The 26419-nt window shown below is 38.0% G+C and overlaps 1 protein-coding gene across 1 annotated transcript in view; it reads left to right on the top strand.

Moving 5' to 3' along the window:
* LOC126184982 (protein PRRC2C-like) overlaps positions 1 to 26419 on the top strand; it is a 237944-nt gene that overhangs the window by 45071 nt on the left and 166454 nt on the right. The window contains exons 5-10 of the mRNA XM_049927684.1: positions 10317 to 10524; positions 10616 to 10750; positions 15370 to 15530; positions 17698 to 17771; positions 18340 to 18483; positions 18648 to 18813. Coding sequence (XP_049783641.1) covers positions 10317 to 10524; positions 10616 to 10750; positions 15370 to 15530; positions 17698 to 17771; positions 18340 to 18483; positions 18648 to 18813 — 888 coding nt within the window. The remainder of the gene's footprint in view (positions 1 to 10316; positions 10525 to 10615; positions 10751 to 15369; positions 15531 to 17697; positions 17772 to 18339; positions 18484 to 18647; positions 18814 to 26419) is intronic.

A 26419-nucleotide genomic window follows, 5' to 3' on the forward strand; every position in this document is an offset into this window, starting at 1 on the left:
ATTCATGAATGAGATTTTCACTCTGCAGCGGAGTGTGCGCTGATATGAAACTTCCTGGCAGATTAAAACTGTGTGCCCGATCGAGACTCGAACTCGGGACCTTTGCCTTTCGCGGGCAAGTGCTCTACCAACTGAGCTACCGAAGCACGACTCACGCCCGGTACTCACAGCTTTACTTCTGCCAGTACCTCGTCTCCTACCTTCCAAACTTTACAGAAGCTCTCCTGCGAAACTTGCAGAACTAGCACTCCTGAAAGAAAGGATATTGCGGAGACATGGCTTGGCCACAGCCTGGGGGATGTTTCCAGAATGAGATTTTCACTCTGCAGCGGAGTGTGCGCTGATATGAAACTTCCTGGCAGATTAAAACTGTGTGCCCGATCGAGACTCGAACTCGGGACCTTTGCCTTTCGCGGGCAAGTGCTCTACCAACTGAGCTACCGAAGCACGACTCATGCCCGGTACTCACAGCTTTACTTCTGCCAGTACCTCGTCTCCTACCTTCCAAACTTTACAGAAGCTCTCCTGCGAAACTTGCAGAACTAGCACTCCTGAAAGAAAGGATATTGCGGAGACATGGCTTGGCACACAGTTTTAATCTGCCAGGAAGTTTCACCTTCATTCATAGTTTCAAAGCAAAGCATTTTACTGAAATTGGAAATGTTTGCAGAGATTTTAATTGTACAAGCAAATGAAAGTGGGTTGTTTTCGGTGGACATGGTGCTGGAATGGATTAGGGTTGCGTGGGATCATCATCCTGGCTGAAATGCATATGCGAGTCATACAACACCTACAGTAAAAAAAAAAAAAAAAAAAAAATTTTGAAAGCGTAATATTCTTGGCAGCAATTGCAAACGTGATGACATCAATTCTGCACAGCCACTTAGTGTCTGAATAAACCATTTACGGCCAAGATTAAACACATGTTCAGGGATTGGCTTTCAAAAAATGACAGATAGTTGACATCAATAGGGCATGTAAAACGTGCAAGTTTGTTGCAAATGTGCCAACAGATTGATGATGCATGGAAATGTGTTACAGATCAGACTGTGCAACCAGCATTTAAAAAATGGTAGTTATCAAATGCACTATATGGTACAGAGGATGATGGTCTGTACAAAGAACTGAACAACAAGGAAAAGAATGAAAGTGATTCAGAATTATCCAGTTAATATTTTAAGCATTTTGCAAAATTTGTATTATAAATGTAATAAAATTTTGTTTTGAATATTTCTGCTTCTAAACTAAGCTATTTTCATTCTTATTTTGTGAGAGAAATGAGCATCTAAAGACGATACTATCGCTAACACCCATTGTACTTGCAACTGTTTGAGTACTTGTTGACAGGTTCTCTTCAGTGTGATGCAGTACATCATCTTCAAATTTTGGCATGTGGCATAGCCTTAGAGCACCACAGTCCACCCTCCTCATGGTGAAGATACCCGTTTCTCAGTGTGACTGTGAAAATTGGGGAAAGAATTTATGCAATGGCATGCCACATTGTGGAAAACATTAGTGATACAGCCGACTAGTGGCTCTTCCATTACCTCGAGCTTCACCATGCACAAGGAGTGTGTCTGTACATTCCGAAAACATGTACCAAACATTTACTGTATTGGAGACACACAGGTGTTCAATGGGTCTTGCAGCAAGGCAGACGTTATGTGACATCAGGTGACCATCTGCTGTTGTAAATGTTATTCTGTCCACCCTACTACATACCAGGACAAGCAACTCTGAGACTTTCCTCTTTCTCTCAGCAGACATGAATGGGTTACACATCTGAATTGAAACTGTTGTAGAATGCAAACTGTATGTTTATGGATGTGTGTTTCTATTAAAAATGTTATGTACTCACTCCGCTCTACAGGTCCTAGAACTTTGTAACTGAAATTTCTGAACACACTGTACAAATATAAATCATTTCTGTAGCATATTATAAGTTATTAGTGCACATTGTAGCTTTAGCAATAATCTGTCCCTAGTGTGCTGACTGTTTCCTTCTGCTTATCCTGTATGGTATTCTCCCCCTCTCCCCCTCCTGTTTCATGATAATACAAAATGAGCTGACCTTCTCTCAACTTTTTTGTTGTCATCCGTCAATCCAGTCGGATAAGGATCCCATACTGCACTGCAGTAGTCCAGCAGAGGACGGACAAGTGTAGTGTGGGTTCTCTCTTTAGTAAACATGTTGCATTTTCTGAGTGTTTTCACAATAAAACAGTGTTTTGTTTGCCTTTCCCACAACATTTTATTTAGTCAGTTGCCATTTATCTTGCCATACAGATATCTTGTCCAAATCATTTTCCAAGTTTGCAGCAACCACCAATTGGAAGACCATGAGATCCTTGTCAAATACTTTAAGAAACTACACACTTTGAAAAAACCAATTAGAAATAATAAATCAAAAGATCCAACTGGGTAATCTCCTCCCGCGCATTGCAATATGATAAATAGATTAAAAAACTGCTGGAGAATGTTCCATAATAACAAAATTATAGAATCTTGCACCTAAAATAGTAGTAGATGTTTTACATAAAGTCATAGTAAACATATGGTAAAAAGAACTAAAAGTTGACACAAAATTAACCATGATTCATTCTCTGTATAGGAAAGTAAATTTTACAGAGGTGAATAATTATTGTAGTACCTAATTACTCCTAGTAACGCACAAGATCCTCATATTATTCACCTTAAAATTACTATGACAATATGATTAACATAAACTGGGAGAGTATCATCAGACACTGAAAAGTTTGGTTGATAGTAGAGCAAATATGAAATTGAAAAATATTAGTAAGATACTATGTCCTGAGGCATAAGACTAAGACGACTGATTTATTAGTTGACGTACTGACAGAAATGAGAGTTAACAGATATATTAGTAAAGTTTATAAGAGAAACCATGACAAATAAATACCATGTCAAAAATAAAATTCCAAAGATGTTTTTCTGAACCCTATGAAATCAAAACAGGAAGTGGCAGGGTGAACGACTCTCGTCAGTCTCATTGAACTTCATTAGGAGGGGAGGGGGAGTGAAACAAAGAATGTGCGTATAATTAAAACCTTGGATCCTGTTTAAACACTTCAGGTTCGGGACAAAAAGAAGTGTCAGTATTGTCTATTTAGGTTTTACAGGTGATAAAACAATAACAACGAACAGAAGATTTTGAAATGGAAACAGGGCAAATTAATGTACTGAAATAAGTGGCTTGCAAATATATTTTGAATAATAGTAAATAATGCCAAATATCAAGGGCAATACAACCCAACTAAACACAAGATACAGAAAAATGTGTGAATAGTGTTAACACTTTGAGTCCCAGGTCCTTCGCAGGTTGCATGTCACAAAATCTTGAGCATTTTTAGCATCTCTGCAAGTACTCACCATTCACTCTCATGAATTTACACACAAAGATGAAACATATTGTGGACAAAGGAAATGTTTTATTTAATGTAGTTACATTACAAAACACGTTTACAACAAATTTAGCACATAGAATTTATATTTCAATAATTCTCATTGAAAACAAGTCTACAAAAATTATTATTGTTATCTATACAAAATACAAAAGGACCATTCATATCACCCATTCCTGCCACACACCCACTTACTACTTTGTCAGGTAGTGATGTTTGCTTCTGTTTTGTTCTCCAGTCTAATTCAGCATCTGAAGATTCTGAAACATGGTAGCTTTTCAGAGGGCGATATATTTGAATTACTAGCTTAATTATTAGGAAGTACAATAGCTGATCAAGAAGGTATCCAGACACACCTGTGTAATGCAGAAGTGACCTCTCGATGTGTAGAGAGGTGGACCCAACAGTATAAAAGGATTCTGGGAGTGTTGTGTTGTCAGTAGAGAAGCAATAACAATTGAATGGTGTGGACAGGATAGATCAATGACTTTGAACATGGACTAATGATTGTATGTTACCTAAATAACAAATCCATCAGGAACATTGCAAAACTTCTAAAGCTGCCTATGTCAATCTTTGGTAATGTAATTGTGAAGTGGAATTACCACAGCTAAACTGAGAACTTAATGTACTTCTGGTCAGAGCCGTCGAGTCTTATGGAGGGTCGTTACAAAATCACATGAAATCAGTGGAAGGCATCACTTATTAAACTCCAAAGTGCTACCAGCGGACCAGCTAGTACACTGTACCTCATTCTTTTTAAAAAAAACCTACACACAGACAATGGTCAAGCAACTCCTCAGAAACCACATGTCTGTAGTCAGTGCTACAGAATTCGTGAGGTGCTGTAAAGAACAATGCCAATGGTGAGTGGAAGACTGGAAATGAGTGATTTGGAGTGATGAGTCGGGCTATGCCCTGAGGCAGCCTGATATTGAAGTGTTGGCATTTGGTGAATGCCTGGGGAATGATTCATGCCATCATATGTAGTACGAACAGTGAAGTATGGAGAGGGTGTGTAGTTCCCTTATTATGCTTAAGAAAACACTAAATATGGAAGTATATGAACAAATTTTACAGCATTGTGTACTGCTTCCTGTAAAGGAACAGTTTGTAGACCAGTGTTTCTATCACTGTGAGTGCAATCTGTCATAAAACAGGGTCTCTAAGCTAGTAGTTCGTTGACAGTAAAATTCCTAAAGTGGACTTGATGCCCAGAGTCCCAACCTGTACCCAATAGAGCACCTTTGTGATGAATTAGAACTTCAACTTCACTCTTGACCCCAATGTCCATTATCACTACCTTCTATAGTTTCAGCTCTCAAGGAAGATTAGGCTGCCATTCCTCCACAGACCTTCATACACTGGGGAGGGAGGGGGGGGGGGGGAGAGAGAGAGAGAGAGAGAGAGAGAGAGAGAGAGAGAGAGAGAGAGAGAGAGTCTAACACAGTATGGTGGGTCCAAATTATAAAAACATAAAAATCCAAATTAAAAATATATTCCAAAATAAAAAAAATTACGAACACAATTTGCAATCAGAGTGTATGATTTTAAGTGACTGATTTCAAATAGTCTGAGGGATGGTATGTTAGACACACCGTATTAATGACAAACATCAGGCTTAAAAAAACACGGAAAACTATTGTCATAATGGTTGTAGGCATAGATGACTAAGTATATAACAACGAAAGCAAAAGCAGCGACAGTAACCCCACCCTACCTTAATCTACATAAAGGAATGTGGTTATTGGACATGTGAAGTAAGGGTTATATCAGTGTTACAGTAGAAAACTGATTCTTACCCTGTGCCGATCATGAAGCCCTTTCACTGTCTCCTGCAGTAGGGAACAATGGCTAACTATTATTAGTAATATGATGAGATAGTGTGCTGTTTTACTTTTGTTTGTTGTAATTCATAAAATGAAAAACATAGTCTTCCTTCGTCCTTTGACAGTTCCAACAATGACTCTTGTTCAGATTAGCCACTTTGATCAATTCTGACAATGTTCGAATTGCCAACTTTAACCAGTCTCACCATTAATAAATTCAACTTCATGAAGTACCACAGTATTCCTGTAAATCACAGAGTCACATCACAGTAGTCAACATTGAAAATAAGTCACCGATATTATTTCTGACCATTTACTGTAGGGGTGTGTGGATATCTGCCCTCAGCTTGGGGTCCATCACAGACTCCTCTTTCATGTTGGTCGAAGCCCACGAGAGGTCCTGGGAAGGAAGCAAAATACACAAACACGTGTATTTACTAATGCCATTAAAGTTGATAAGAAAGATTGGCTCGAACTTTCGGGCTATTTCTCCTTACTTCGCTTTGCTGTGGCTTTATGTTATTATTGTTACAGTTCTGGTGAGCATGAGGAATTTAACAGGGCAAACAGAATTTCTTCCACGCTAACCTTAATGCAGTTACAACTTTGAGAGATTGTATAAGACAGTTTATGTTGCTTCCACTTAGAATACCATGAGCTAGCAACAGATTTGACAGCATCAGTCAATAGTGTGAACTACTTATGTTTGGATGATGATAATATTTTTGTTTAATCAGTGAGATTAAATCTTCGAAAGTAGAAATTAAATCAGAGCAAGGTAATCATTTCACTGCAGCTGGTTGTGGAACAGTGATATTTAAGTGAAGTGATAACATCTTTCTATTGTGCAACTAAGAATCACATGATTATAAAGATGTGTTTAGTTAAGTTTGATGGACACAGGGCAGTAAATGTTAAAATACACGAAAGCATCAGGTAGCATGGGTGCACTGTGCCGAAGTAAGCAAGTTTGCTGTGACCTTTTGAATGTAATAAGTGTGAAGATTCACGTTTCATTGTTATGGAAGAACTTTTGAACACAGTTCTGCTAAAAATTTCAAAAATACTGAAGAATTATCAGATAGTGCAAGTATGTCAAACACAAGTTTTGGGCCAAAAATGAGAAAACTTGGTTTTGAAATGCAAAGAAAACTGCTAGATATAAATCATATTCAGATCAACTGTCAACAAGTGTAACAACATAACATTGAGGAAATGCGACAGCTACTGGTGCAATATTTGTAAACTCTCAATTTCATCAATGACACTGTGAAACAGTCACAAAGTCAGTGCAGTTGCCATCATTCAGAGATCAGAAGTAATAAATGTTTCTGATTTGTATCATTTGAATCAGTTAAAATTAGAAGGAAACACTTGGTAGTGCTAGAGATTTCTTGCACATGTGACCAAGATCAGTCTTAAAAGAAAACCATCATTGCTGCTGCTAAGACACCCTGGGCCATCGATCTGGTTTACTCAGAATAATATTCAGTGGAATGTTGCTTGCCAGCTTCCCCACATTGCAAATGATGAGATGATGACGGTGTTCAGCAGTGGCTTGATCCATGAGAAAATCATACTGTTACAGGATATCATTCACTGGGTGCTTCTTGTGCATGTGTATTGAGAATAGTGGGGGTCCTTTGGTTTGCAGCCAAGTGTAGTTTCATCAAAGACTAAATTGATTCTGTAATGCTCTTGGCTGCAGATTTCTGGACTAGAGTTATGGCATGGAGAATTGTAGGACTCAACTTGATAGTTCAAGGCTACACTACACAGAGGAAGCAGCTACTCGGGTAGCGGAGTATTTGTGATATGCACATGAGGTCGCCTGATGAATACTTGTCAGTTGATACACAGAGTGAAATTAGATTGTGTACGAAGTAAAGACACTTGAGGCTGTTAAAATTTTAACAGTAAATTGGCGAAGTGTTCTTAACAGAGTTCCTAAATATACTGATGTCCAGGAAAGTTAACTGCTTAGATTATACTAGGAGCCAAGAGCTGACTAAAACCCAAAATTGAAAACTCTGAAATATTCCGCGAAGCAGGGAATGTACATTGAAAAGTCGGATTAGCAGATTAAACTGAGTAGGAGGGGTGGGGAGGGGAGGGGAGGGGAGTGGTTATTTCAGCCAACAAAAATATTGTCTGTATCGAGATTGAAATTGAGTCTATGAAGTTATCTGGACACTGCAAATATTTTAGACCCTGTAGCCACAAACAGACTTCATGTTATCAAGGGGTTAGTATACAGTCAGGGATTCGTGATCAAGATGTCATCATAGTGATGATGGTTACTTAAGCTAATAAATCTGTCAAAAAGGCCAGGAAAGTATTTTTGATTGAAAGAACAGATGAGCGGGTGATAGCATCCCACGTAGACAATGATTAGACATAATTTAGTTCCACTGCTTATTGATGTAGGGGAATTATGGGCAAAGTTTAAATGGATTGTAAATAACATTCTGGAGAAGTATGTGCCAAATAAGTGGATTAAAGATGGAAAAGATCCACTGCAGTTTAGTAACAAATTCTGTAAAATGCTAAGGAAGCAGAGACTGTTGCACTCTTGGTTCAAAGAAGAATGCACAAATGACAGGCAAAAGTTAGTAGAAATTTGTGCGTACGTGTGTGCGCACGTGTGCATGTGTAAAAATTTTGATATGCGAAGCATACAGCTACTATCATTGTTGTAGCTTAGCAAAAGATCTTGCTGAGAACATGAGAAAATTCTAATCCTGCATAAAATCTCTAATTGGATTGAAGGCTTCCATCCAGTCACTTGTCGACAAGTCTAGTGTGACAATAGAACCCAACAAATGGATAGCTGGGAAGTTTTAAATTTCGCATTTAAGATATCGTTCATGCAGGGGGATCATACAAACATTGAATCATTTGACCATCACACAGACTCCTGTGTGGGATACATAGTAATAGGCATAGGCATGAGTGGAGTCTGAATTCGGTTTCACAGAGAGTACTCTACGGCATTGGCCCCTTACTTGGCTTGCATTTAGCTCAAATCTCTTGCCCAGTGCAAAGTCCCAAACAACTGGAAAGAAGAACAGTTGACCTCTGTATTTAAGAAAGGTAAAAGTATAGACCCACAAGATCATAGCTCTGTATCCTTAACGGAGGCTTGCTGTAGAATTTTTGACCATACTCTGTTCAAATACAATAAATTTCTGTGACAGGAAAAGCTTCTGCCCACAAATCAGCACTACCTTAGAAAGCATCACTCATGCGAAACTCGGCTGAGCGTTTTTTTCCCGTGATATTCTGTGACCCATGGATTAATAAGGACAGCAGGCAGATTCCCATTTCTAGATTTTCAAAAAGCATTTGAGACTGTGCCCCACTGCAGGCTGGTAGACTGTTGACTAAGATACAAGCTTACGGAATAGGTTCCCAGATGAGAGAGGGGGGTCGAAGACTTCTTAAGCAATAGAACCCAGTATGTTGTCATCGACAGCAAATGTTCATCAGAGACAACAGTATTGTCAGGATTGCCCCAGTGGAGTGTGATTGGGCTGCTCTTATCTCTATAGAGCTACATGATATGGTCGACTGGGTGAGTTTTGTTGTTTGCTGATTGCACTGAGGTGTACCGGGGCACTGTTGTGTACCGGGAAGGTGTAATCATAGAGTGACTGTAGAATGCTGAAAGATCACCTTGATAAAATTTCTATTTTGTATGATGAATTACTCTAAATATAGGAAAATGTATGTTAATGCAGAAGTATAGGGGCAAAAATAATGTTTGAATACAGCATTAGTACTGTGTTGCTTGACACAGTCTCTTTGATTATATACCTAGACGTAACATGGGAAAGCGATATGAAGTGAAGTGGAACACGCTCATAAGGATAGTAGTAGGGAAGGGGAATGGCCAACTATGGTTTATTGGGAGAATTCTAGAAAAGAACAGTGCATATAGAACACTGGTGTGACTCATTCTTGAGTAATACTTGTGTGTTTGGGGTTCCCACCATGTCAGGTTAAAGGAAGACATTGAAGTGGTCCAGAAGCATGCTGCTGTATTTGTTACCAGTAGGTTCAAACAAGAAACAAGTGTTATGGAGATGCTTGGGGAACTTAAATGGGAATCTCTGGAAGGGAGGCCAAGATCTTTCTGAGGAACACTATTGAGAAAATATAAAGAAGTGGCATTTGAAGTTGACTGTAGATTGATTCTACTGCCACCAATGTAAATTTTGTGTATGGACTATGTAGATAAGAAAAATTAAGGCTTGTATGGAGGTGTGGACATTAGTTTTTTTTCCCCCTTACTCTACTTGCGAGTGGAACAGGAAAGGAAATTACTAATAGTGCTACAAGGTACCTGCCGCCATGCATCATGCAGTGGCTTGTGGAGTATATATGTAGATGTAGATTGTTATCTTGGAAAAAGAAAAAAGTTTGAAGCTAGCATAAAGTCAACAATATTGGCTCCTTAGTATCTTTGCACTAACAAAAACTGTGATAAAGTTTATTAACCAAAATTTTCAAATGTTCCATGATAAAATAGTGTACCTTGTATTTTGGGTGCAGTTGCTATCCATACTTCAGATTTGGAGTAGATGTAGAGTATTGAAACTTTTCCTGACATTGTCCAATTAAGACTTAAACCTGTACCTCTGCGTTAAAACTGTTGCCTCAAAACTTCTGTTGGCCTACAGTTCTCTTCTACTTTGCTTAGAGAAAGGAAATAAAATATTGCTTAGCTACAGCCCAAGGAATGTTACCTAGAAAAGATGTGTTATGAAATGCAGTGGCATGAAGTTGAGCATAATATTAATCTACAATAGTTTTGTATGTACTTGGATTATAGTGTTGTTACAGCAAGTAATAATGAAATAATTTACACTGAAATGTGGTATTTTCATTTATGAATGTAACCCCCCCCTCCTCCTCCTCTCTCTCTCTCTCTCTCTCTCTCTCTCTCTGTGTGTGTGTGTGTGTGTGTGTGTGTGTGTGTGTGTGTGTGTGTGTGTGTGTGTGTGTGTGTGTGTGTGTTTTCATGGCTACAGTGAATTTATAACTTTAAAATTTTTTTTTTCAGCCCATAGTACACACAGACAAATCATGGAGCAGCATTATGGCAGGAAATGCAGAAAGCAATGTACATCCTCCAAGCTTTCTTGCTCATCAGTCACCTCAGTTCCAACAAGAATTTCCCAAGTTGTCCAGTGGCGAAGGTCAACCCACTGCAGTTGCAAAAGGAGCATCCGATACACAGTATGGTCCAGGACCCAGTTTGCGACCTCAAAGTAAGTTTGGTCATACTATCTTCTGGAAGTATAATTGAGTGAACTGATTATATAGAAACTGTTGGCATTTTCAATTTCACTGTCCCCCCAGCGGAAGGAAGCTGGATCCAAGGAGGGAGCCGGAAATCTGGCCCGCCATCAGCCCAGATCCCAAGTGGCGGGGCAGCAAGTGGTGCTCTCCAGGCTGCTGCTGTCCTGGGCCCCCTAGTTCATGTACCATCCCAAGGTATAACTTTTTGTTTCAGTTGTGCAATTCTGTAAGGATCTCATCACATGAGCTAAATTCTTCACATATAAATTTTTGTTACTGTTTTTGTAGCAGCGTGTTCATTTAGTATTTGTACACTGTATTCTCAGCATTGAAGTCCAAACTATAATAAATAATATAATTTACATTCTAGTAATGTTTTGTGACATGTTTGAATGGAAGCAAGAATTATATGTTGATGCAAGTGTTAAACAAAAAGAGGGAAGAATTGGGTTATGATTAGAGAACAGGCCTCATGAGTATAAAGACTGTTCAGTATAAGAGTATAGTAACACCCTCAACATCAAAGGTCGACAAAAATGTGATAAGTGTTCTGGACTCTGATCATCAGTTGTTGATTTGTCTGATATGTGAGCAGTTAAGCCTTTCTTATGAACCACTCAAACCATCATAACAGACGATTTGGCAATGAGGAAAATTTGCGCGAAGTTTGTGCCAAGATTCTTGACTGGTGAACAAAAAGTGAATTGCATACAAATTTCAATAGAAATTCTGAACTGTGTTCAAGGAGACCCAGATTTTCTCAATACTGTAGTTAACGGAGATGAAATCTGGTGTTTACAGTACAACCTGGAGACAACTGCCAAGGTTCAGAATGGTACAAAAGAAAGTCTCCTTGTTAAACAAAGCCCTGGATGAGCAAGACCAAGGTGAAAATCATGGTTCTTGTCCTTAAAAACCATGCTGCTGGTTTTTTAATCATTGTGGCGTCATCCACAAGGAGTTCATACCCCCTGGGCAAACTGCGAATGCACACTTTCATGTGGGAGTGCTGTAGGGGCTGTGAAAATGAGTCAGCTGCATGTTACCAAACCTCACCCATTTCTGGAAGCTCCACCACAACAATGCGACATGCCATACCATGCTGTTAGTGTGGGACCAGCTGGCTCAGTATGGTGTTGCCATATTGCCTCACCCCGCCTACATCCCAGACATGGCTCTGCTGGACTTCTTTCTTTTCGCTCATCTGAAATAGGACATGAAGGGACAATGTTTTTTGACCCATCGAAGATGTCCAAGCACCTGTAACAGACTCTGAACAGCATTCCGACCAGTGACTAACAGAAGGTGTTCATGGATTGGCAGACGGACGTTATACTTGGTGTGTCAGAGCCCAAGGGTCCTACTTCGAAGACTATTAAGTGTTTGTACTGATATGTAAAATAAATTATTTGTAATAAAATCAGTCGTACTATTTTATGATTGTACCCTGTTTGTGAATTTGTGGTATTGAGTTAGCTGATAATGCAACCAAGGAGGTATGTGTGCTACTCAATGTGATGCACTGCACTATGTATCTGTGTGCATAACAATTAAATGGAAGGAAGAGTGGCTTGATGTGTTGAATAACAATTTACTATCAATATAAGGGACCTCCTTCCAACCAACTGGACTTCATGTAATGTACTTAAGCATCTTTGAATGGGACACAGTCCCCTGATTTGTGTCTTTCTTCTTAGACATGAAGACCCACCATGTTGCAATGCTTCTGGCATACTAATTACTCTTTGCAACATTTTAAGTATGGTTTATGTTACAATGAGGAGATAGATGTGACAATGGGATAAACATGATACATTGTCTTAAGATTTTTTGTTGTCTGTGACCTTTTACATAAAATGTTAGCTAGAAAATTTTACTGCGTGTGGAGGGACATTGTCTTTCAGTTATTACCCAAGTGATCCGTCAACTACTATTTCTGAGCTCCCTGTTTTATGTCTGTGTGTCTTTTCTGATTTGGTAGTTGGTTTTTAGTAGTACGTCTTCAGATAGACTGTAGTAACAGTTGTCAGGTTTGTACATTTGAGCGAGTGCATGCGTGAATATGTGAAAGGATGGGAAATACCTAATGTGGTCTTAACTAACTTAATCTCTGCATTTTATCTTTTTTAACTGTATATGTCTTGTAAAGTGTAAGTTTGCAGTTAACCACTGTGTGGAGTGTCATAAACAAACAACTGAAACAGTGGTAGCTGTAATCACAAATATATACAATATTAAAAATAAATTATAAGTTTGTGGACTGAAACATACTATAAAAACTCATATTAATGAACCAACTATTAACACTTTCAGTGCTACAGAAGTGCTCTCTGTATTCAGTGCTGAGCTTGGCTTTGTTATGGCTATACTGCTCCCCATGCTGAGTGATGGTGTTCTGGCTGCTATGAAATACTTGACATCCAATTTTAAGAAAATTATTTAGTGAAAAAATTGGTTTTTGCACATTTTAGAGTCTGATATCCTTGCTCAATAGTGCTCTGCATTTTTGTTCCATTATGTGTCATAGTTACTGCACTGCATAAAATTACATAAAACATTGCACAAAATTTTAAAAGACTTTGCAGAGGTAAAAAACATTTTATAAACTTTGCAAATGGTTGATTTCAGCTCATACACTGCAGTGTGAGAAGTGCGGAAGAGATATTGAAATTTTATTGAAAATTGAGAACAGTATCTTACTTTCTCAAATTCTTGATTTTAATATCACGTGGATGTTCGTGTGCGCCATGCCGATTTCCATACCTGCGCATCACGAATCATTTAGTCAAAACACTCATCATAGTTAATAAACAGTTCAAGATATCAAAATGAGCTTATTTGCAAATAATAGCATGCAAACAGGCACATACCTTGGATGATAAATATTCGAAACCTTTCTTATTCATGAAGATATGGCAGTAACTTGTCCACAGCAGGGAAGGGTTTGCAGTTCAGGATGCGTACAGACATCAGTAGCACTGTAGGAAAATGCGAAGCAGTGTGAAAGCTGTGAAAGTTTTACGGAATATTTCAGTTAGTCTTGGTGAAATTGCAAGGTGAAATTGCAATAAACTAACAATGTTACTGAGATTCAATTCCAAAAAACCCTGCGTTAAGAAAATAGTTTGGTAACTGAAAACCAGTTCCTAATATTATCAAGTTACAGTAAACTGCTAAAAAGTCAGTAATTTACTACTTATTCTTGTTACCAATAGGTAGGACATAGTTTGCAGTTGATAATTTTCCGCAAGTGCAGATCTCGTGTGGATCACATGATCAGATATCATAGTAAATGTTGCCAGTAGGTCAAAGCATGCCAGTTGATTGCATAAACTTGAGATTCAGCAGTAGCTGACAATTATTTGTGATCTCTTAGGCAAATCTGAACATTGAACTCTTCTGCATGGAAAATAAATCTGATTTTACACCTTTTTTGTGTGTAGTATATACCATAAAATGAGGCATTTCTGAATTCTGCAACCCACTGCCATTCTGCATTAGAAAAGGGAGAAATTTTATGCTTTGTCATCTAAAGGGGCTGATCCACCTTCAGTTTAACTCTGCAGTTTTCCATCCAGGTCAAAATCTGTAGTTGTCTGGACTGAAGATATGCAAACTACATTCTGTTTTCCCTTCGGTTCTCTCAATTCTGCCGTGCCATGCAGTGTTTATAAAGTGACAAGGGAGAACAGGAAAAGGTGAGCTGCAGTGTGTTGTGTGATTGCAGCTGTCACTTCTTTAATTCATACCAAAAATCAGATCAAAAGTTGTTTTAATTTCTTTATTGCATCATCTAGTGTTGTCAGGCTCTTGGGCAGTTTGTTTTCAAAACATTGTACATATTAGTATTATTATTATTATTATTATTATTATTAGTAGTAGTAGTAGTAGTAGTAGTAGTAGTAGTTGAAATCTGAAACACATTTTATAAGACAGTGTTCTGTTCAGGAATAGAGATGATAATGGCAATAGGGTTTAGGTTTTGGGTGATAAGTGGAGATCAGATTGTAGAAACTGTGCCATTACTTCAGGGAATTGCACAGTTTGTTACTAGAGACAAAGATCTCTCATGCACACAGATAGCCCAACTAAAATATGTAGTTACCTCTGGTTTATTGCTCAGACATGATGTTACATGTGACAAATTGTGCAGCAAAGCTTAGAGAAAGTGAGTTAGAAAAGTACCAGCGGAAAAATGCTCCTGTTTAAGAGACTGACTGAAAAGTGGCATACCAACTACCTCATTCACTGTGCTATGTCACTTTATAAACTACGTTTTTGCCTCACACTGGAACTTTGCTATCTGGGCAATAGAATAGATGGAGATGGAAGATGTAGGAGAGATGTTTAGCAAGAAATGCATAAGGCAAAAAAGAGTTTCTATAAAAATAACAACTAGTAATACCCCAAAATAGACCTTCAAGACAGAAAAAGTTTCCCGGAAAGCATTATCTCGAACATAACACTGTGTAGGTGCGAAATATGAGCAATGAAAAAGACAGAAATAAAATAGATGTCTTTTGAAATGTGATGACACAGAAGACTGGAAGATGAGATGGATTGATCAGGTAAGGAATGAAGATACACAGTTTTGAGTCATCTAGAAAAACTGTCTAATGCAGAACATACTGAACAGAGGTGCGGGAATTGGTTCAGTTGATACGAGGCAATGTTGAACTGTAATTGGAGCAATGGTTGAAGTAAAGAATAGCAAGGTTGAACCAGCCCTCTGTCGTACTGTGTTCCAAAAAAATCCAAAATCTGTACCTGGTTTTCTCATGTTTCAAGTGTACATATTTGTGATTCTCTTGCAGGGATGGAGGATGGGATGCCAAGGAGCAGCTTGGGCCCCTGTGCTGCCCTGGGTGGGGGCTTGGCCCCGGGAGGCCCTGGAGGCTCAGGAGGAAGCACACCTGCTGGAGGTGGTGTCATGCCACTGCACATGGCAACCTTCAGACCTCTGAACCCATCTTTCGTGAGTTTCATCTTCAGGCTAACTCTGTTGGAGCAAATTTATTTTGTTCAGATTATCAATTTCTTCTAGTGAACAATTGGTACAGTACCCACATTGAAGTATATGCGTTGTTGTTTGTGTGGTGCCTATTGTGACCGTAACTTATACACTGATTTCTTGCTATACATTCTGTCTTCCCTGTCTTTTGTTTTGTGCATGTGTTTTAATTTACTGTGCGACATATATCTTCTAATGGGAAACACATTGTCTTATCGTTATCAGACAAAATAAGTTCTAGAACAATTAGGCAGACATGAGTGGTAAGCAGTTAACTAAGATTTTAAGTGTGGGGATGTCAACAGTGTCAGACATTAAAAGTCCTTCATTTTAAACTGTGTGTTTGCCCTTGAGAATGAAGATGGGAGTTTGACAAGAAAAGTGATGGAAACAGAAGAAAACTAGGGGGAAGAGCCCATATACAAGCGGTTTTTGTGTCAGCGAGCATTGGGAAATCCTCTCCAGGACCGATTGTGTGTGAAAAAGCAAAACGTTTAACTGAGAAAGTTGACAGTTTGTCTTCATTTAAAGTGAGTAATAGCTGGCTACAGAATTTCAGGCCAAGACATGGTATTCATGAGTTGGATTTAAGTGGTGATAAACTATCAGGAGACCAAAATTTGCAGAAAATTTTGTTGTAAAACTCAGAATTGAAGCAGAATTCTATGGCCATGAATATTTATACAGCACAGTTGAGAAAGGTCTTTTATGAAGGCTTCGCCTGAAACAACTTTAGTGTTTAAAAGAGAAATTAGTTCTCTGTGCCATAAGGGTAGTAAAGACTATGTTACTGTGCTAACTCTACAGGAATCCACAAAATGCCTCTTCTGTTGACAGGAAACTCGAAAAAAACTTTGGGCCTTCAAAAATGTTAAAAAAAAAATTGCATAGTTAACAAGAATCAGCAAAAGTCCTGAATGACTGCTAATTTGTTTTGTGAGTGGTAAGATTCAATTTTGAGACTTGAAGTAAAAAAAATACAAGAAGACAATTATGGTGGTGGTAATTCTGGACAATGCACCCACCCTCCCATCAGAAAGCCTTCCAGGCAAAGAAAACGGAGGTTTCAAAACAATCTTCATGCTACCAAATGTGACAGCATTTGCTGCAGCCAGTGGACCAATCAGTTATAGAAATTATGAAACAACTTTATAGAAGACATCTGTTGAGGAAGCTTTTGATAGAAGATGGAAATGAAGAAGGCAGTGTGCCTCATTGCCAAAAATTGAATTTAAAAGACTGCTCTTACATGAGGGCAGAAGCATGGAATTTGGTGAAGTCGACAACATTAAAAAGAGCTTGGAATAAATTGAAAGGCATTTCAATTGAAGATGAGGTACAGAAATATGGAAAGAAAAGACATGGAAAGGAAGAGGAAGAAACAGAAGTGGCAGAGGACAAAATATCACTTGAGGACATCTTTTTGATACTTTTGAAAATTCATGGATGTTCAGATTGCAGTGCAGAGGATATAGGTGATCGGCTTGCTTCCGGTTCTTAGGACCCAGGCTTCCAAATTTTCAGTGACAAGGAAATCATTGAAAGTATCAGAGAAGAAACTGATACCAGCAGGATGACATTGTCACTGAACTGGACGTGGGACCCTCAGCTGCTGAGGTGTTTGTGTGTCTTGACATTGCCATAGCATGGATGGAGCGGCAGTCTGAGTGTTACAAAATACAGCTGCTCACCATCAACCATATGTGAGGATTGGCTGCATGAAAATGATTGAAGACAGCAAAATGACTGACTGACTGATATGTTCAAGAATTGACACTGCGTGTAAGTACAGTACTATACAAAATCTAAACAACATTGTTTTGCAATCATTAAATTTGTATTAGAGTAGTATGTATACACATTTTTCGTATATAAGAAATGACCTGTTTACATGATTTATCCAATTGCATCCTGCCCTGAGTCATCCAGATAATTCGAGTTGGACTTCATTAAACTACTATGGAGTGAAATTGGTATATAACACAAAGATACTTAATATGAATATTTTGAAGATGTGAGTAAGGAAGATATTTAGATTTTATTGCTATTACTATAGTATAGTTGTTTTTGATGCTTTAAATAGTCTTCTTTCTGTTTAAGTTCAATAACAACTTTAAATATTATTTTCCAGTTGTTCCGAGGTAATTTCTCGGGCTTCAGACCGAATTTACAGCGGCCACATTTCATGCTTCCTTCAGATTCTAGGTAAGAATAACTTGTATTTACTAAAAGTGAAATTTAAGACTGGTGTTCAATATGTGTGAAACTAAGGTGCAAGCACCTGTGCCCCTTCCCTCTCTCCCTCTCTCCCTCTCTCCCTCTCTCCCTCTCTCCCTCTCTCCCTCTCTCCCTCTCTCCCTCTCTCCCTCTCTCCCTCTCTCCCTCTCTCCCTCTCTCCCTCTCTCCCTCTCTCCCTCTCTCCCTCTCTCCCTCTCTCCCTCTCTCCCTCTCTCCCTCTCTCCCTCTCTCCCTCTCTCCCTCACCCTCTCTCCCCCCTCTCCCTCTCTCCCCCTTCCCCCCCCTTGTGTGTATGTTGCTTCAGGATTAGTGGTATTTTTTAGGTGTTGAGTGTGTATATTGACCACCTAACAGCTGCACGTGAGCTGTTGCTGTTTCTATCAGTTTTGTTTACAGGTCAGTAGTAATGTTCCTACTGAGGACGTTCTGAGTAAGTGACATGTTTATTAAAGAATTTATGTTGGTGTACTATGTATTATAATGACTTTCAGTAATACTAGATGCAATATTTTATTTTAAAAAATTAATTTTGTAGATTCATGTCACCTTCAACACGTTCGACGTCAAGTGTTGATGATGAGGTGATTACTAGACCAATAATAAAGGAAGAGGATTTCAGCAAAATGGATGATATTGCTCGTGATGCGGGTTGGGCGGCACACGATGATATTGATTACAAGTGAGATGTGGTTTTTTGTTTTTTTGCTGTAATAGTAAGTTCTAGTGCTCTTTTATGTAGGAACCTCATACATCTATCTTCATATGTGTGTAAAAAAATTCTCAATTTAACTCTACTTATCCTGTTGGATGGTAAACTCATATTGTGCAAAAATAATATTGCAGTCAGAAACTGGCATTCAGTGACGATGAAAGTACAATGGATGATGATGGAAAAGATGGGAAACATGGTAGCAAGGAGGAGAAAAAACAGTCAGAAGTGGATGGCGATTCTGATAGAGCCCGTACTGATCAGCGTGATAAAGAGGAGACAGGATCTCTAGAACGAAAGGTAAATGTAAACTCCAAGGTTTATTTTGTAGGAAGAGTTGTTATAACAATAATATAGCAAGTATAAATACTTTAACTGAAAATGTGTATGAAAATTTTAAATTGCAGAAATGTTACAGATAACGCCAGTTTAGATAGAAAAATGGTGTCATTATTTGGGACATGCAAGGGAAGAAATACTTCTGGTTCACCACAGGTTCATCTCTGAATGTGTGAATATCTCTCATTTGCCCCTTCTCCCGCTTTCTCTTTCTTTCCAGAGGTGGACCCATTTTACCCTATAAATAAATAGTTTCTTGCATTTGTATATTTGTCCGTGCATCAAGTATCCTTTCATTGTGGTAACTATACTTGTTGAGAATAGAGGGAAAAGAAGCTGCTCATTAGCAGTTTTTGTGACTACTTCAAAATGTCTCTGATCATTGAATTTATCATCATCTTCAAAAGTAATGCCCGAATAGAAATTTAATATGGTTTGTCACTATGAGAAGACACTTTAGTATGTGACTGTAGTTTCTGGTTTTCTCATTCATTCATTCAGATGTCCCTGAAACCAGTAACCATCATTCTTTGCCATGGATGAAGCTTCCTGAAGCTGTAGATTTTAAATTGGTCGTATTTGCTATAACTGGAGTAAAATCATGTAGCCTATTGTTCACACTTAATAATTTCATCAGTGTTCCTGAAATTTTGTGTTGTATAAAAATTTACTCTCCAAAATATTGAATAATGATTGCAGCCAAGAATAAAAAAAATAGAATGCAACAATAACAGACTCAAATTTGTGTGTAAGCACTTACTGAGTTGTCATGGCTTTCTTTTAGAGCTTGTGCAGAGAAAATCTGCAAAGGTATTGATGTTGAAGGTTATTCAGAATCTTAAGCAGTGAGTTGGTCTTCCATGGCTGTACAGATTTTATTTTGGTGACCTTAGTTTTCATTTGTAATATTCATATTTTCCCCTCTGTGGCTCTAAAAGAGTACACTGAATTTTTATCAGTGTGATTATCACTAGTCACTTCTACTGACTACATTTTCCACATATAACCACTACATTGATAGTATAAAAAAAAATTAGAGGAAGCTGGGTCAAGAGGCTGTTGTAACACTATTAACATTTCTTCATTTATTATTATGTAAAAAAGTTACCGAGTCTAAAAATAACAATTCTGAGAGTATTTTCAAACTTCTGGGAACAAATGACCTTAATTGTTACAGGTAATTAACATAAAGTCACTCTTCACCATGAAAACTTTATTGTGCAGAAATAGTTATTGGATAGTACTGTTTTCACTTAATGTTGATTTGGTAATTAGCAGATGTTTTTATGTGTTGCATGCAAATTAAACCCTTATTTTGCTTCACATAACATGTGTTCTTTACTGGTACTGTTAAATTGCAGTTTGTTTGTATCTATTTATGTACTCCTATAGCTTTTGTAGCCCAGCTCTTTCAATGTCAGTTTGAAAGCGTTACATATAACTTTAACTAGTGTGTTTATGAAAAGAATTGAACAGATTGTGTTATTGATACTTTTCACTGCCATAAATATGATTTTTGTGGTTCGTTTTATTATGCACTGTAGTTCATGAAAACTGCAATAGATTGACAGGAGTAGCATTTTGAAACTGAAATTTACTGTGTTGATGTAAGACATTTAGATCACAGGAATTAATTAAATCATTACTCGTATGGTTTCTCAGTGTCAATTTTGTAACAATCTGAGCACAATAGTCTCTTGGGGAGTTAAAAAAGCTGTGAAAGACACTCTTAGGCTAGTGCTGAGAGGGAGGGAGGGAGCACTGGCCTAAGTGTGTCTTTCACAGCTTTTTTAACCCCTGAAGAGACTATTGTGCTCAGACAGTTCCAAAGCTAGTGAGCGAGCAAGCCTGGTTGGTGGTGTAATGGATGTGGGTGGGCACATGTGGGTTCTTCCTTTATTAACCCACTGTGATTGTGTATGGATTGTGTAGCTAATGTCTGTAGGTAGTCATGTGGCAACATTCTATTGACCCAATGTCATACTTTTTGTTGTCAAAGTATGCCACTGACAATCACTGTACACATTGATGTGATCTCTCTGCCTAGTTTCACATGTGACATTTAACTGTTGGCTTGCTATGCTGTTACATTGCAGAAACAATGTTCAACAAAGTCCTACGTTGGTTATATAAGAGCTTTCTCTTTAACATTAGATTACACTTCTTCTTTGTTTATAACCTCATAACTTTCATTAAATTAAGCAGTTTGCCAGGTACATTTGTAGAGATTACAGAATCTTGTCTAGCTTGTGCTAAAGTCTGTCTCATATGGTGTAAGGTTCGCTGTAAGCGTACTTGTTGGCATGCGAGACAGCTCTCTCGCAGGCTCTGTTTTCTGCTCTCTGCTGGGCGTTTCATATGTATTCCATAATAGCTCTGGCGCTGTTTTCCTTGTAATGTTCACTGGATGCTACCTGCAGTGGCTAGTCAGGAGGCTTCTTTGGGTGTCTGATGGAACACTTATAGTCCAGTCAATGAAGGAAAATTAGGGGAAAATATTCATGTAGTTGCAAATTTTTGCTCATTGGTAGGGAAAGTCTCATGAACAACATACTGAAAATCCCCACCCATGGGGTGTGAGAGTTGGGTTGCAGGAGCATTTAAAGGTAACTTTCTTATGTTCCTCATATATTAACTCGAAAACCACAGCTTGTATCGAAAAATTTTCCCAGTACAAAATTAAACAGCATGAAATTTTGTAAAACTGAGGTCCTACTGGTATTTTCTCTAGAGCTAATAGTTTCCATGTTGAAGGGGATGGAAAAATTGCAAATTATTAAAAATAGTGTTTTAATGGTATAAAATTAATGTTTAATGCCCACTGAACTTGTAAACAATGGAAAATCTACATTAGTTAATTTGTAATAACATCTTATCATGAATGTTTAAATTTCAAAGGTCAATAATCGTCTGTCATCTTCATCATCATCGTCGTCTTGCAGTTTGAGTAATGGTGCACCATTTGTACATAATCATGGCACACGTCGCAAACCATGGGGCATGTAATGCTGGCTTTTCAGCATCAACATTGTTCCTCACACCCAGTAGATCATCGGCAAATGATGTTCACTATAGCTTCAGGGCCTACTGGGTCTTTGGTTGTCATTGAGTAGATCAATCAATCCTTCCCCAGTTCCATCCCCACTTTGTCTGCAGTTGTGGATTGTTGACTCATCGCTATATCTGTAAATAAGTAACTTTTGGATTACAACAAATACAGTGTGTTCCAATTATCTGGTATCATTCTCTTAAACAAATGTGATATGAATAACTATGTAAGTTTGACTTTCATCACCTCTTGCCATGCTTCTATCATTTCTTCTGTTAGCCCCCTGTTGCCAAACACTTTTCCTCGGCTCATGTACTGAACTGGATTCCCTACTTCCTCAGGTTGTCCTTCTGCTGTGTACTCAGCCTCATAGAGTATTATCTGAGTGATTTCTTTTCCTTAGGTGCCCTAAATAAATTTTTTCAAGAACTCCTCAGACACCATTAGCATGGTCTCCCAGAATGTCATAACAGTGTGCCATCTGACATCTTGACAGATGGGATATGATGTCTACCCAGCACAAGAGCCTACTTGTTTTCTTCATGCTTTGGTTTTTCTCAGTTATAATCTTCTCATTATACTTTCTGACTTTTTCTTATAAATGTTTGGATTATTAGTGTTTAAGTTAGTTATTTACTTTTAATCCTTCTCTGTTCTTAAACAGCTATCTTGTGTCCTCTAAAATTCTGTTTTGTTTCTCTTTGCTCTTATCTGTACAATTGCTTTATTGTCTAGAGCTTTGAAGCTGTTCGTATTCTTCTTCTCTTATAATTAATTTCTTTAAGCAGTTAAACTGGATATATGTTTAATGAGTAAAGTTTCTTTGTAACTTAGTGTCCAGTGCGATTCTGCGTCTTACTACTGACACATCCTGTGCGATTTGTGTGTTGCTCGACAGCACATTTTCAGTCTCATTTTAAATTCCATTTGGTCCTTACCATGTCCATTTTCTGCTTGAACCCAGTATGTTGTCCTCGATGGTGAGTGTTCATCGGAGGTGAGGGTATCATCTGGAGTGCTCCAGGGAAGTGTGGTAGGTCCACTGTTTTCTATCTACATAAATGATGTGCAGCTGTTTGCTGATGATGCTGTGGTGTACAGGCAGGTGTCGTCGTTCAGTGACTGTAGGAGGATACAAGATGACTTGGACAGGATTTGTGATTGGTGTAAAGAGTGGCAGCTAACTCTAAATATACATAAATGTAAATTAATGCACATGAATAGGAAAAAGAATCCCGTAATGTTTGAAAACTCCATTAGTAGTGTAGCGCTTGACACAGTCATATCGATTAAATATTTGGGCGTAATATTGCAGAGCGATATGAAGTGGGGCAAGCATGTAATGGCAGTTGTGGGGAAGGTGGATAGTCGTCTTCGGTTCATTGGTAGAATTTTGGGAAGATGTGGTTCATCTGTAAAGGAGACAGCTTATAAAACGCTAGTACGACCTATTCTTGAGTACTGCTTGAGCGTTTGGGATTCCTATCAGGTCAGATTGAGGGAGGACATAGAAGCCATTCAGAGACGGGCTGCTAGATTTGTTACTGGTAGGTTTGATCATCATGCGAGTGTTACGGAAATGCTTCAGGAACTCGGGTGGGAGTCTCTGAAGGAAAGGAGGGGTTCTTTTCGTGAATCGTTACTGAGGAAATTTAGAGAACCATCATTTGAGGCTGACTGCAGTACAATTTTACTGCCGCCAACTTATATTTTGCAAAAAGACCACAAAGATAAGATGAGAGAGATTAGGGCTCGTACAGAGGCATATACGCAGTCATTTTTCCCTGTTCTGTTTGGGAGTGGAACAGGGAGAGAAGATGCTAGTTGTGGTACGAGGTACCCTCCGCCACGCACTGTATGGTGGATTGCGGAGTATGTATGTAGATGTAACAAGAAATGATATTGTAAAAAGCATTATGTAAAAACAGAAAATTAATATAGCTGTAAATAAACTCTAAAAGGGTTTTGATATACAGCTACTGTGGTTGATGGCAGTGAGGCAAGGGCTGAATTTGGTTTTGTTGATGCTTTTAAGAATGCAGATATTGGAGTTTATTCAGATCTTGCTGATATTCAGATGCTTTGTGAATTTCCAGAAACATTTCCTCGCCAGCCTTTGTGACCTTATCTGGTGTGTCGAGGGGATAGTGAAGATGTCAATTTGTGTTCATTTGCCTAGGAATTTTAGTGAACAGCTTAACTATTCCTCCTTTGCTTTCATCCTCAGGGTGTCCACATCTTCTAGATTTAGGTGCTGAGTCTATATATAACTTTTTATAGCAGTCTCCATAGCACATAGTATACTGTCTTTTAGTTCCTATCCGTATATAGAGTGAAGGGTTGTACTTTTCAGAACGAACATCTTTTAGATCATTAAAAATATGGATATTCTGTTTACATGATTTTGTTGACATGGTTTTGCATATTGAAAGGGTACCATAATTCTCAGATCATTGAGATACTGAAATAAAATTATTTGCCTAGTTTCAATCCTGATCATTCATATTTAAAAATACACTGTGGTATAGGATTCCATCAAAATTTCAACAGAAATTGTGATTTATTTTCCCCACACTTCTTATTCTCTTTTGTTTCTTCAGACAAGCATTATCAGTGATGAGGTTTGAGAAATACGCAACTTCTGTTGTTGCCTTGTTAAAATCTGTTTTTTACTATAATACAGCAGAGTTAACAAATATTCAGATCACTAACATTCTGATGCAGTTCAAATAGTGTCAGAATCCTGAAACTGTGTATTATCAAACAAGCAGTTGAACACAAGACAGGTTAATAGTTCATGACAAAGCCCATTTTCAATATAAAAGTAAACATACAATTTTATCGCTTACATTTTTGTAAATCCCACACCAATTTTCATTTCACCAGCTATTGGTTATCTTTAAAAATTATGTTATTTCATTGAAAAATCTTTAATTGCTTGAATTTTGGGATAAGTATAGAAGTTTTGCATATTAATCGTATGGCCAAAATCTTGTTTCGATATCTCAAACTGTTTGAGATGTGGGGTATGTTTCTTGCTGGCATGTGTAATCGGAACAGACTGCTTTACATTTTCTTGAGATTGGAGATAGACAGTGATAGCCACCAAAGTTTGAGGAATAAGCTGCACTTCATATACACTTCATATACAGCAATGTGTGACTTACCATGCAACTAAATGCAAATTCATAGTAACCCCTATTATTCAATGCAAGCTTTCCAAATTCTTTGGAGTAGTTTCCTCAACTGTAAAACATCACAATAACTATGACCATTAACAAAATTGTAAGCAGTTCATCGTGGAGCTGACGAATGAATCTATGAGATGTGTGAGAATTTAATTAATTAATCAATTAATTAATTATTTTTTGCCAAATTGTTTCTTAAAAATTATTGGAGAAATATTGCAGATAGGTCAGTTTGTGCATGTTGCTGCTAACATAGTCAAAAAAGTCTGCTAGCTTCTGCACTATATCTTACACGATGTGAGAGCTTGGGCATTCGAGCTAGCCATCTGCCATTCCTGCTAACCAACAGTGAAGCACATCACCTGGCAGATTTGAGACGAATGCTACACTTTGAGAGATGGGTTTTTTGTAATATTTTGAGGTTAAGTACACTACTGCAAGAAATTCAGAAAGTTTTCATTGCAAAAATCAGGGCCACTATAAATTTGCATTTGGTGTATGTTAGGTCATTTATTGGTGCATATGAAATGTAGGGAATATTTTGAATTGTTCTTCAACAACTTGAGGACTAGGCTGCTAAGGTGTCATTGACTGATACTGTCCTTTTTTGTGGTCTTTCTGAATTTTGTGGAGCAGATTCTACTGCAGTTCATTGCAGTTGAAAGAGGGATCTTTTTTTCTATTAAATATCACAAACAAACATGGCCTTATATCAATGACAATTTTTTATGTTAAATTTACAGTCAGCGTAATGAAAACTTGTAAAATAACTTTCTTCCACCACTTTGATGCCTCGCAAAAATTGTCTAGCTCAATAGCTGGCCACTGCAGTCTGAAAAAAGTCAGGTCTCATCTTTCTCATTTCTAATTTTATTTTGACATTTACTTTGGATGCATGGATTTTTTGTTTTGTCATGAGCTTTCTGGTGTACAACACACAATATGCACACTTAAAGAAAAAAATGTGATAAAACAAATAGCTGTTCAATCACTTCTATCAAAATTGCAAATTTGTTTATCAAGCACTGAACCACAGTTCTTTGCCAGAAACTTTTTATCCTCTTGTGCTGTAGCCCATCTTTAAAATATATGTAGTGTGTAGCAGACAACAGTCGGGCTATTTTCACTGCATGTGATCCTGTGACTCACAGTACACCTCTACAAGGTGACCATGAACGTCACAAAGCAAGTAACACACACAATGTTTCCCATATTAATTTCTTGCCAGTACAAACAACAGGTGCTACCATCAGTGGTTTTTTCGTTATAGCACAAGCATCATCTAGTACCTTTATATGGACGACAGATATTGGAATACATTTACAAAGCT

The sequence above is a fragment of the Schistocerca cancellata genome, chromosome 4, assembly GCF_023864275.1.
Source record: "Schistocerca cancellata isolate TAMUIC-IGC-003103 chromosome 4, iqSchCanc2.1, whole genome shotgun sequence".
NCBI lineage: Eukaryota > Metazoa > Arthropoda > Insecta > Orthoptera > Acrididae > Schistocerca > Schistocerca cancellata.